Source organism: Poecilia reticulata, linkage group LG11, assembly GCF_000633615.1.
Source record: "Poecilia reticulata strain Guanapo linkage group LG11, Guppy_female_1.0+MT, whole genome shotgun sequence".
In the NCBI taxonomy this organism is placed as follows: Eukaryota; Metazoa; Chordata; class Actinopteri; order Cyprinodontiformes; family Poeciliidae; genus Poecilia; species Poecilia reticulata.
This window is the reverse complement of record NC_024341.1, coordinates 25698150-25711849: the sequence shown is the minus strand read 5'-3', so window position 1 is coordinate 25711849 and position 13700 is coordinate 25698150. Positions and strand designations below refer to the sequence as shown.

Below are 13700 nucleotides of genomic sequence, written 5' to 3'. Positions count from 1 at the left end.
AAAATCACGTTATAGTTAACTTTCACGGCTATGAAAGTATATGAAGACATATACATCCAATTAAAATATAGTAATAATATTTTTTTATTTATTTGTTTGTTAGCAGAGATCACACTAACTCTAGAAAATGATCGCTATAATGTAGTATTTGTTGTTATCCTCTGTTATTTCTTTGCTGWCTAGTATTTTATATATTTTTATTTTATTTTCTGTGACCGGCCTAGAAATGTTTAAACTAACTATCAGTTTCGGTTGATTTTTTTCTATCATCATTTTAGACTCCAGATCTGAAAACGCTGCAATTCCTCTAYGTGACCACGAAGAAGCGGTGAAATTGTATTTTTTCTGAAAAATTTYACATTTCAACTGTACAATATTTTAAAAATCCAACAAAACGTCCTATTTTTAATATTAGACAAGTTTCAAACTATTGAATATTGAATCTCAAATAAAAAGACTATGTGTCAGAAAAACCATAAAGACTTTCTGTGTATCAGTGTGTGTAGATTYATGGAATGGATTTTAAATGACGAGCTTAAACAAAGTACAAATATAAACCATCTTCTTATTGGGAAATATGTTGCATATGATGGGTGTCTCAAAGACCAACAATTCTACTGCTGATATTAAAAATATGTAAACAAATGATGAGAATGTGAGGTTTAAGTGTCATTCAATGCAATAATTTAAGAGTTTATCTGGTTTGAGAAGATTTAAATGTTTGCAGGCCGGAAATCATCAGTTTCTACTTCCTCGTTTTCGAGCAAATTATGTAAAATTGCATGTCAATTGGCATAATAGTTAGATTTTTTTTCTATATTTACCTTTTGTTTGTTCAAAATAAAATATTTTCTGTGTTAATTTTTGTCCCAACTAAAAACATCCAAAAATGTACCGAATAATGTGAATCAGGACACGTTGAAGTTTTAAGTGTAACGACAAAATGTATCCACTAGATGGCGTCAAACTAATTGCGTAAGAGTTCAGTTTCTAACATTCAGTGTATTCATTAAAAATACAGGTGAAACGAATTTTCAAATAAAGTACTAAGACAAAATGAAATATTTTTAACCTTAAGTAGGTAAATAAGACAGRATGACCCAAACAGTGAAATGATGACGTGTTTATTTATGTACAAATGTTCAGAARAAACAAGCAGAGGCATTAAGATTTCTGACAAACTTCAGAGCAAGACCGACATGTAGTTTTAAATCTCACAACTGGAGCCAAACAGTAGCAAATAAAATCAGACCATAAAGGAAAACCACTCCAAGGTTTTGATTCTGTAAAATATGTACACCTTTATTACTCTGAATGTGCATATTTCAGTAGACTAAACCCTTTCAGTAATACCCATAATTCTTCTAAATAACTTAGACACTATTTCAATCTGAAACCAAACAGAAAACCAAAATGCTCTGCATTATAAAAAGCTCTGTGGAACGGTCAGCATAAACAATGCATCTTTACATCAATACCTCCTGATTCCAGTAACTGATTTTATCAAAGTAAACAAGATTCAGCTGCAAGACAAAAGATATTTTAGAGATTCTACCAACAAACCTGTAAGAGCTCAGATTAAATCTGTAACTAAAATGAAGAAATGAAAAGGATCCAGAAGTTATTTGGGCACAGGCGAGTCGACAAGACACGTCCTCACAATTTATTAGCAGATTGGTCACGAAGAATAGAAAACCAACATGTTTACAGAGAACTTGTAATACATGGAGAAAACAAACGGTCGGCATGGGAACAGAAATATTGAAACTATGACATGTTTTGTTTCTGTACAGCGACCGGCTGACGGAGGCGCAGYGAGGCCGTCAGCTCCTCTGTTGCATGCAGGATGTTTCCTACTGARCCAAGGTGCTTCTGCGTCTGCTTCTAAACTATGAGGAACTTCACCAGGATGCACTTGTGGTGCCAGATCTCACAAACACACACATGCAAACACACACACATCATACATTCATACAATAACTCAACTCCCCTCTTATCGCTCAAAAAAAAAACAAACAAATCTAAACACACAGCTCTGTTCACGCCAGTTTAATCTTTTCCCAGAAAGAGGGAATAAATAAGCTCCATAAAAGGCTTCTTTATAAAAGAAAATAGATATTTATACATCTGTACATGTTCTCTATACAGCATAAAGACATGGAGCATGGCAAGAAGGGAAAAAAAATCCAGAAAATGCAGGTATTCTGGCTGTAGCACCCTAATCCCTCCAACGTATGCATCAATCTTCATCAGCAGGAGATGGAGCGTCCTGCCGCTCCGCCYGGAGCCAGCAGACGCTCCAGTCGCTCTCCTCCGCTCACATTCATCTGCCGGGAAATGTTCAGGGCTGCCGGACGGAGCCGAGCGCAGGGACAGCCCGTCTCTGTCCGGACCCGGTGGGCCGGCCTCGACCCGTCCTCCGTCAGGCCGCTCGGAGGGGAGGAGCACACCAGGGCGCCGTCACCGGACCCTTTTGGTTTGGAAACAGTCYGAGCGACTCGGATTCAACCGGAATCCGACTCGCTTGTGTCAGAGGATGAGGAAGAGGAGGAGGATGAAGAGGAGTCTGAGGAGGAGCTGCTGGCGCTGAGGCGAGACGGCTGAGCGTGAACGTCTGACGCAGGTTTATCATCTGGAGGAAAAAATATCAAAGTTAACAGAGAACAATCTCATAAATGAAATCATCCGTTTCACATAAGGGCAGGCGACATGGAGGCAGAGTTTTCAGAAACCTTATATCCAGAGACAAAACAATGAACAAAGTTTAACTTACTTTTGGTYTTAGACGGTTTCTTCCCGGAGTTGAGCTGACCGCTGACGTCCATCAGTCGTCTCTCCAGCTCCATCTGCTTCTCCATCGCCAGCTCCTCCCGCGTCTTTCCAGCGCTGTTCTTTTTACTCGCTGCAAAGACGAGAAATATTAGAAACATTACGGCTGAAACCATTAATCAACTAATTTAGTAATCGATTAATCGTTTGCTGGAGTACAACGATTYTAAAACAGGCCTTTTGCTGAACAAACATTCAGAACCGTAACTAAGACTTAACTGTAATATATATATATATATATTTTGCATTTAAGATTAAAAACTTTTATCTTTAAATGTGTTGTGAGAAATTCAAGTGCTTAGGATTCGCAGCCAGATCAAACTGTCCGTGTTTCCGCTCACCGTACGGCTTGCGAGGTTTCTTCCTCAGACACGTCATGACGTATCGCTCCAGCTCCCTGAGCGTCGACGGCTTCAGCGTCTCGAAGTCGATCTCGATCTCCTCGGGGTTGGTGTCCCTCAGCGACGGCTCTCTGGACTGGATGATGTAAACGACGCGGCCCAGCTTCTCGCCCGGCAGCTTGTTGATGTCCAGGCTCAGCTGGCGCTTCTCGTCGTACGACATGGGAACCGTGTCCTCCTCCTCATCAGAGTCAAAATGGCTGACCAGAGGGTCGTGCATCGGCTGGGACACGCTGAACATCATGTTGGTCTTTTTGGATCTGATTGAGCAGAAGGACAGACGGAGGTTTGTAACAATACAGCATTCAGTTWAAACTTMGTCCACCAGGGGGCAGTACTCACTTGCTCTTGTTGTTTTTCTTGYTCTGAGTCTTCTTCGCTGGTATGACAGGACAGCTGATGCCTTTGTTGCTCTTTGTCGTCTTTGAAGACTTGGACATCTTGGGGGTTTTGGGCGGTTTCACAGAGACCATCTCCTCTTCCACCCTCCGATGTTTCTCTACTTTCTTCTTCTTTTTCTTGTCCTTCTTTTCCTTCTTCTTCTTGGGTTTGACGATGGGACCTTGAGACAGAGCGGTGAGCTGCTCATGTACAGCCTTCAGCTGGAAAACACAAAATAATTCAACATCAGGGCCAGGAACGGATTTTACTTACTCAGTGAAAGGGTTTTACYCAAATTTAAGACGTCATGACATTAAAAAACAACTTTATTCACATWAAACATAAGATATGAACATTTAAAAACATCCTAGAATCAGAAGCAGAGTCATGGTCTCAGCCTTGCAGTTTTATCAGAGCATGAAAAGCATTGATCTCCAGCCAGAACTAAAAGTTATTTAATAAATGCTGCTAGGATCTCACTCTAAGTTACATAAATACGTTAATGTAAAGTAGATGGAAGGAGCWGATGCATCAAATCCATAATTAACTAAGTTTAATTTAACATTTGTATGACAACGTCCCCATCCGTCTCCTTCTTAGGTTTTGTTATGGTTGTACAGACGGAGCAGAACCTTCTGGACCAGAACCAACCTGCTCCTGCAGCTCGGCCAGCCGGTTGGCCCGTTCCTCCTCGGAGTCGGAGCTCAGGCTGCTGTCGCTCTCCTCGCTGTCGCTGCTGAACTCGCTCTCAGACGAGGAAGACGAGGAGGAGGTGGAGGAAGACGAGGATGTGGGAGGAGCTGGAGCCTCGTCGGGCATCTTAGCGAAGCAGAACTCAAACACGTCCTGGAAGACGGGATAAAAACCAGTTAGTCAATATTTTAATGAGAAAAAAAACACATTTTTAGCTGCCAGCTCAGTCATGTTAGAGGGAAGTTACGACTTTTCAAAACAGATCTACCTGAGGCAAAAGCAGATGTTTTATTTATTTACATTTCATTTTTATTTCATTTACTCAATAAATATGAAGTTTTATGCAACAACTAAAAAAAATGTATGAATAGCAGAAAGAAGTATAAACTCATCCTATCTGCCTCCTCTGAGCATCAAGAGAAAACTAGTTATTCAACTCAGGAAACTATGAGACATATTTCAAATTCACATAAATAAAAGAAAAAAAATCTGTTTATTTAACGTCTTATAATTTCATCATAATGATTTTCGGATTTCTTTTAAATGCAGAAAGTTTAATAATTTTGTTCATAAACTGACCTTTAATTGAAATGCATCTTTATATTTTTGCTGTTCTGAAACTATCTTTTTATTTGCTTTCTCATTTTACAAATTTGTTTTGTATGTAATTTGGTAACAAAAATATGCACTTTGTACATAAATTGTAAAATATTGTACTAATAAATTCATTACGTTTCAATAAGCTTAACTGTATAAATATTGAGTTTTTGTGATCAACGTTTGCTAATAACTGAAAAATCTAATCAATACATTTACAGCCAACGTCCCTCACAACATGTCAGATATGGAACAATCAGTGATTTACATAAAACACAGTAGGTCTTTCTGTTTAGTAATTCCTTTATCTCAYCGAAGTCTGCAATAGTTTTTATTATTTTATCTCTTATATGATTTTTATCAGATCTACATGACATAATGTCTTTTGTTTTCAACGTGTCGTTGTGCAWCAGCACTTTTTTTTACTGCTCTTATATGTTGAACTTTGTTTYATCCATATCTAAAGCAAACAGACTGAGTGGTGTCACCTGCAGTTTTCTGGCCATGGCGACCACGTCGTGGTCTGGCGGGTTGTACTTGTAGCAGTTGGAGAACATGAGTCGCACGTCGGCGGAGAACAGCTGGGCGTCTCTGTACTCCCTGCTGTCCATCTTCCTCTGCAGAAACAAACAGGTTCAGATCCTGTCTGATAGAAACCCAGTCGGCTGTGGGGGGAACAGCCGTACCTTGATGGTGCTCAGGTCCATGGGCTGCTTGATGATGTCGTGGTAGTCATGGAGACCCAGTGACATGGCGTCGACGGGCTTGTAGAACGGCCAGGCGTACGCGGCGTGCTTCTTGGACAGCAGCTCCTTCAGGACGTTGCTGCAGTAGCGCAGCTGCGGCGTCAGCTTGCTGCGGCGCACCGGCGTCGGCAGGATGGAGTCCGGTAAGTCCTTCTTGGGAGGCTTGATGGGCCGGCCGCTCACGCCTCTCCTGCTCGCCGCTGTTCCTTTGTTCCCCATCATCATCCCCCCGTGAGCCATGTCCATGCTCATCACCATGCCCTGRCCCAGWCCCAGGCCTGGGGTCATRCCCAGGCCGCCGCCGTGCTCCATGCCCARAGAGGTGAGGGTCAGCGGCGAGTCCAGGCCGCCGCCCATCCCCAGGCCGATCCCGCTGACGCCCATGGTGCTCATGATGGGCATGGCCATCGTGGTCGGAGTGGTCGTGTCCGCTTTCCTCTTCACACCTTTTTTCTGTGGCGGAGAGAAGATGGCGACAGTTTGGGTCAGAGCTCCGCCCCTGAGCTTTGTGGTGTAAACACACAGTGGTCGTGTTTCCATGAACCGCAAAAAATTAGCAAATTGAAAATACGTAAATAAATTTGCTTAATGGAAACACTCCAACTTTGAAAAAAACAAACGTTTATCCACTCAACCTCATCAAAACACTGTTTTTACATTACAAGAGTCACATGATCAACAGCTGGATGTCCCTGCCGGCAAAAAGGACAAAAAATATGACAGGAAGTTGTAGGAAGACGGTGGTTTGTCTCTTTTGGACAGTGTGCAGCTGGCCCCTCCAGAGCTCTCACAGCTTCGCACAGTTCATAAAAAGTTATGTGTTGTTCCAATGTATTGAATCTGTAACTATTCTGCAAAATCAGCAACTACAATTTCTGCAGAATGGGGCAAACGTAGCCGCTCCCAAGTGTAAGGGGCCCCATCACCTGAATAAAACGCTTATATCTCCTGTCATGATTTTTAATGACTTATCGTGTCAACAAGCTTATGTGTGATTTTAATTTCATTTCTTACTTAATGGAAACACAGCAATTACAAAATGGTGTTATTTAGACATTAGCAGAATATAGACAAAGATTTGTGCACATTTCTTGTAGAAATGCAGCCAAAGATGCAGCTGGCGTTACCTTTGCAGTGGGCTGTGTGGGGGGCATGCTGGTGATGGAGGGGATGCTGTGCTCAGAGGGGAAGCTAATGCTCTTGGATAAGATAGTCTGTGGGGGGGTGGACAGGATGGAGTCAGGYGTTTCTGGAGTGGGAGGAGAATACGCAGACTGGGAGACGGCTGGAACTTGATGGGCTGTCGTCACTCCGCCTGGAACTGGAAGATACAGGAAGTTATTAAACTTCATCCGGTCCCTCAGATTCATGAAGCCTGAATGTTTTAACTGCAGTTTCCATCCTCACCTGGATTGTTTCTGGCTTTTTTGGATGATTTTGCAGATTTGCTGCGTGGAGGTGGAGAGGACAGTTCTATCTCCTCTTGGGGCATCTGGGCCACTTTCTGCAGGAAGGCTTTCTCCAGAGACTGGGCCATCAGCACAATGTCATCTGTTGGCTGTAAAAAAGATGRAAACAAACCTTAATTCAATTAAAAATACTTCAATGATCCATRAAAACTRCACAATACCAGTTGACACYGTTTGAAACATATTCATAATAGARAAAAGGGGTATATAGTGAGCATTTCTTTGYATTTGTCTYATTTTAYATTTGTTTTATTATGAAAAGTACTTCCTGTGATGCATAATATTAATTATATATTTGCACTATAAGAGTTCACTCCAGACAGAGTGATGAAAAGGTCTTGACTCATTTTAGTCCAAGGTTAATGAATCTGTGTTAGTATGTATAATTTAGAAATTCAGACCTTGTTACCGTGCAAACAAACAAAYGCAGCCTGTTGAATGTGACGTGTAGCCAATCAGAAAGCAAGGTGACAGAAACATGGAGGGGAATCCAAAATACACAAATAGACTAAAAGACTCTTTGTATTGTTTCTTTTCTGTTAAACCTTCATCACAAAATATCACCAGTGCTTCTTCCTTGTCAGTCGTATCYGTTTACTCTGAACTCAAATTTAATCTCAAGAAATTTCACAAGATTTTCTACCTAAATGTTGGTGAGTAAAAATCGGTTCATGTGGCTCAACATCACACTGTAAGACCAGAGCTACTATACCAAAGAGTTTTCAATTATCGTGTGGGTCAGGTTTTGAAAAATTGGCTCACAATTTTAAAATCAAKTAATCATTTTTAATCCGTGCAGACTTCTGCTACACATTCTTACAGATCCATTTTTTAAACATGAAACGTCCCATCAGACGTTCTTACCTTGTTGTAAATGTAGCAGTTTGTAAACATGGTGTTGAAGTCCTGCATGCACTCACTGGCACTGCGGTAGAAATTGTTCTCTAATCTCTTCTTGATGCTGCCCATGTCCATCGGATTCTTTATGATCTTATGATAATCCTGGGAATGAAACAGAGAAAGCTTTTAATCAAACAGTCACCTTTCAAACTATAAATAAATATTTCTACATCAATGAAACGACTCCTGGAGTAATTACTTAAACTACACTGACTGTAAATAAGGGTCCCAGTTGTACTTACAGGCAGGCCGAGCTTGAGTGCATCCACTGGTTCATGAAACGGCCAGGCGAAGTGATGCCTCCACAGGGACTTGAGGACGGCTTTCTGCAGAAACTGGAGTTGGTTGGTCATCCTGCCCTGCCTGCTGGGGTCTTTCACTGTGGGCTGGGGGGGTCCCAAAGGGGTCAGCTGACTGATGGGGGGCATCCCAGGACTCTCAAAGCCTTCGTAGAGCTGTGAGGGCTTCCGGATGCGTTTTCCAGCTGTACCAGTRCTCTGATCCATTGTCACTCCAGTAAAACCAGGGTCAACCCCAGAATGAGTGCTGTAAAGAGGAAGCAAGAGCCGGTGAACTCTATGGAGGATGAAATTAAGAAAAAATAGAAACAAGAAGTAAATAGAGACTTAAAACCAACCTTTAGTCAAGTTATGCAATGTTTAGACATTAAACAATAACATGAAAGTATTTTCCCTTATAGTCTTATACTCCATGCCATTATGTAAAAGTTCTGGTTACTCCTTCAACCACTCCATAGCACCACCCACTTCACAGAACACCAAGTCTCCATGTCATGAAGAAGCCATCCATCATTCTGACAAGAGCATACAAGCGTTAAATCAGCCAACCGGCACCATGAGAAGTCATGACTACCACTTCCTGTCTGCACCCACTTCCCTGTCAATARCACTGACTAACTCCACCCACTCACTTCTGTGTGGGGAAAAAAATAAAACCTCAGAACAGGGTGGGCGGAGTTATTACCACGCTGCTGCAGCAGTTGCTGTTCCACAATAAGATTTCACAGCAATACATGCCAACAATAGACTACCAATGTTTCATGAATTTCTGTTATCATCCTGTTTAGTAACGTTTTATTTTTAGAGCAGACACTTCTAAAAAAAAAAAAAAAGTGCAATGTCATCCTGATTTTGGTTTCTGATCACTTTCTTTTTTCTAAAGAAACAAAACCCTAATTTGTTGTTCAGAGTGAATGACTTCATCATATATGGTAATAATCCTCACAAAATGCAAGGAAATTTTATCTCACTTGCAGTATTTGATATATTTAGCAGATTAAAATTGAAAATAAAAGCCGGTTTCTCCTAAGAGACGACTGTCAAAACAAAGAGGCAAGAAAAAATTAACAAAGTCAAGAACTTTGTTTTAAACTCGGSCTTGATCTTTTTGCATGAACCATATTTTCAGATGTCATCCTCTTTTCTGATGAATGTAACCGGCATCACACCGTTTTGCATTTTACTCCTGAATGCACGTGGCTTCTTGTGCAGTCAACGCTCCATCAAATTGGGGTCATCTTCTGGAAAACATTTGACCTGACCAGTACATGTCTTGAGATACTACTTTATAGAAGTCAAAATAATCAATATTTTCTTCACAAAGAGTTTGTTTACACCCCAAGCAAAACCAGGGCATAAGATACATCAGGGCATTAAATTTCAGATCGTTAATTTCAGAGTTAACCTTCAGAAAAGGGCCATCAAAAACATACCATTATCCATTTGAGGCAATATAAAAATCTCAAATAAACATCTGGAAACTCATTTGACAGTTAGTGTACTTTATTTTTAAAAAAGCAAAGGAATGAATCATTTACACAAGAGCAACATTACTGAAAAAAAAATAACTGGAAAAATGTATTTAAAAACTTCCCATTTAAAACTGAACTAAAAACAAAAATGGAACCATTACAGAAAAAAATGACAGTTTAAGTAAACTAAATATGGCGCCACTTGGTGATCTGAGCGACACTGAGCTCTGTAACCTGGCAACGGACAGAAACATAAACCACCCCAGGACACAGACTCAGGACTYATTTTAATTATTCCTGTGAACAATCAAAATTATCTGTTATAATAGTTTGAATAAGTTACATAGCTGGCATATTTTAGGTCGAACCGCACAGCCCGGCACTGTCCATCACAACAATCTGACCACATGGCTACCACAACAAGCCGGTGAAGCCCTACAGATTGTTTGGATGTAGCAGCTCTTCAGTTATGGCATATGTGAAACTGTTTAACCACGGAATAACCAGCCGATATTTATATGATACGTCTAACAAAAAAAATAAAAACACGTACTCGGCAGCGGTCTTGCTATCGAACATCCTACATTCGGTTACACATTTCACTCTTCTATTATAACTGTATTTGACCGAGCACGTCTAAAAAACGAGTTTAGTCCGTGAACCTGCTAATGCTACTAGCTATGCTAACACCAACTGCTGAGATGCGGGAGAGAGCAGCCAACGGTCGCGAAGACCCGAAGATGGCGCCGGCGAAGTTGTATATATTCCAGTATCTTTTATATTTATAAATAATTGTTTCAAGGTATCAATTAACTCATTCCGGTGCTTTGTCCAGTGTCCATCTGTCACCCCTGAGCGTTTAACAATACACACGGGGAGCCAGTAAAGATATATTTAAAAAAGGGGGGGAAATCTGTTAAAATAATCCTTTTCATGGTAAGACSAGAGCCAGTTCTACCGATAGATACCTGTCAAGGGGCGGGTTAACAGCCATATCCATCAGGATGGATCCGGATTCTGTTTTGGGAAACACTCAAAAGCAGGATCCGTCTCGGCTCGTCAGTTTTCTTCGCTGCCCGCCACGACGAAATCCCTCCGAACCGCTTCGTTGAAATGGCGACGAGATGGACTACACCCGGGCCTTTATAGACCAACCATTCACCTCATTGGATAAACCACCTCTGTGTTTCTCCGCCCACCGACTCCTTATTCGCTACTCACGATGTCTGTCAAAATTACCACACCCACCGGTTGTCGGAGATCCGCAAGCAACGTTTAGGACCAACCTATTCGCATGTTTCCCCTGTCCTTCAAGGATATTACCCAGCACCATTGGTCCAGTCCGCCCTGTCCTACCGATACGTCGTCTGTGACTGGCTCACGAACGCAATCTCTCACGGAAAACGAGAGCAACAGGGCCTCCCTGTTCTTTAACATATTATATTACGTCAACGTGTTCACAACGACGACGGGGATTGGTCAAAACGGTCGTAACGCGGGCTTATAGTCTGAAGACCAACACTCCTATTGGCTCACCGAATCAGTCACGAGTACCGCCCGAAGAGTGCCTCTCCCTCGTGAAATCATCAGTTTGTTCTAGAACATGTAGGCGGGCGCCATCTTTGAGCAGTGAAATACAAAGTATGTTATAATGATCCCAACTAGATAGACGCTTTACTATGAAAAAGAATACATAAAACTTCCCCACAGTGTTATAAACACGAGATTAGTTTGTCTTCAGTAAAAGCAAACGCACCAGACGAGCTTACTGAAAAATGCCATCAAACAAGGCCTCCATGTGGCTTACATACATTAGAAGTAGTTAAGTACTAAAGACAAATTAGCTCTTAAATTCAGATTCAGCTAGTTATCATATATCCCTCGGGTAAAACAACTCAAATTATCAAATTGAAATAAAATACTACCCTGACAAGGTCATAGCAGCAACAACCCACAGAATGACACAGCAATTTTTCAAACTGAGCCCAGTCCATCCAAACCAAAAACAACTAATCGAAACTAATACATTGCATCAATTAAATACGTGTTAATGTGTCGGTAGTAATAAAAAAACTAAAATCTAAATACAGGTTTACTGTGCCCAGCCATGCTAAGACTGGAAAAAGCAGGACGGGAAAATAACTTTGAACTCCTAACAAAACCAGGTTATTACCACTGAAAAAATAAATATTTATCTTCCTAGATTCATTAAATAAAAACTAATTCAAGGCACACAGGACGTTACCTAACCATTCGCGCCCATCCCCCATACCAAGGTTACAGAGTCCCTACAATGTCACTCAAATAACCGACAGAAAGATTCCTTACAGTTCATGCAGTAATACACATTAGTATTGTTACTTTGTCAGGGTTACAAATAAAACTAAGTACTCCCTGAAGTGACAAGTTATATATACGAAAAAAAAATCAAAAAGTCTATTTAAAGTCTCTGGATAAAAGCAAAAACGGATGTGGACTGATAAATCCCCAAAAAAGAGCGAAACCTTTCTTCCAATAATCTTCTTTGTCTTCCACTTGGATACTTTTTAACCAGCAACATTTCCCCTCAAACATGTCCGCCTTCTTCCCCTGTTCCCCGGGCTGGGTGGGGGAGGGGAGTCATGTGATGAAACGATTCGGATCTGCACACTTCATCAAACCTGAACACGTGGCATTTCATCAAAACCACGATAAAACGTATCCACACTCCGTCTGTTCCACCAGAGCTTCAAGGCTACATCCATATCCCGCGGCGTTTCGATCGTATTTTTTATCAGATTTAAAAGGTAAAATTGWCAAAACATCCAAACAATGAACGTACTTTTCCGTTGGACTTGGCTCGCTCTGATTAGTCAGGTTTGATCATGTGACACGGACAATTATTTGTGAGTTMCGTATTTTTTAGGTTTCGTTCTCTCCAAATATAATATTCCATCCTTCCAATTTTCAAATTTATTTTTAGGTCGTGTAAAAATGTCAGAAAAAACAATCCCAGAGAAATACTGCTGTCAAATATTGTCCATTTTGCAACGTGAACCACTCCTCTTCTGCGCATGCGTTTGCCCAGAGCAGGAACACTGCAAGGGAAAAATTATTAAATTTAAATTAAATTTAGTTAGGATTCACCTTCAGTCTGTGTCACATTAAWAAAACACACATGTATCTGAGTATATTCTAATTAGACTCCTTACATAGTCCATAAAAAATGCACATCTAATTTATTGATGTTATTTTTGTTGTTCAAGTTGTTTATTCCAGAAATGCATGAAGATTTTTTTTCCTGAAATAAAAACTAATCTTAAATAATCTATTGTTTATTAATAATAATTAATAGACCTACATTTAAATTATTTTTATTCATTTGTAAAATTGTTTACAGTGGCAAATGACAGATATTTTTTAAAGACTCTTCAAAAAACAATAACAAAGAAAAAGAAGTATCAGTTTGGAATAAGTCATTTGATCTGGGAGTATGGTTGGAGATCCCCAATATAGCAAAAATAATTCCTCTAGGCAATGGAGAAAATTCTTCCAGGCAAGAAAAATAAAAATTAAAAATTAGAAAAATTGAAAAACCACTTTGCCCAGTGGTAAGAAGAATTTAAAGCTATTCTAGATTTTGACTCGATGTCACATCTCTGCCTAAATTCAAGCCTTTATGTAACAATGAATTTCATTAATTTTTTGGGAGAAATAAATTTTCTTTATATTCCACCTCACCAAAACAAAACGTTTTAGTTTTCTCCTTGTTGGTTGTCTAAAGTACAGCTGTTGGCTTCAGGCCTGTTTTTCTATTATTTCCAGRCAGCTCATTCTGAAAATGAAACAGAGGATATCTAAAAGTGAAAACACTTTATGCATTAATACTAAAAGTGATGTGAGTCGTTCCTGAGAAAATAACAGTGAATATACA

At 40.3% G+C, this 13700-nt stretch overlaps 2 protein-coding genes across 3 annotated transcripts in view; both read right to left on the bottom strand.

Annotated features, from left to right (window-relative positions):
* hsd17b8 (hydroxysteroid (17-beta) dehydrogenase 8) overlaps nt 1-2327 on the bottom strand; it is a 7535-nt gene extending 5208 nt beyond the window's left edge. The window contains exon 1 of the mRNA XM_008422825.1: nt 2274-2327. Within this exon, the coding sequence (XP_008421047.1) occupies nt 2274-2327 (54 nt within the window). The remainder of the gene's footprint in view (nt 1-2273) is intronic.
* brd2a (bromodomain containing 2a) lies at nt 1109-12802 on the bottom strand. Of its 2 annotated transcripts, none has more exons than XM_008422804.2 (12): nt 10756-12802; nt 8259-8592; nt 7981-8118; nt 7055-7205; nt 6775-6968; nt 5588-6100; nt 5390-5518; nt 4263-4457; nt 3573-3832; nt 3171-3490; nt 2774-2902; nt 1109-2632 (listed from the first exon to the last, which is right to left on the bottom strand). In XM_008422804.2, exons 1-12 carry the CDS (start codon nt 10785-10787, stop codon nt 2505-2507), a joined length of 2523 nt encoding a protein of 840 aa, XP_008421026.1. In that variant the 5' UTR covers nt 10788-12802; the 3' UTR covers nt 1109-2504. The 2 variants fall into 2 exon arrangements, with proteins under 2 accessions (XP_008421026.1, XP_008421027.1); XM_008422805.2 differs by having other exon boundaries at nt 8259-8562; nt 10756-12801.
* Between the last annotated feature and the right edge of the window lie 898 nt (nt 12803-13700).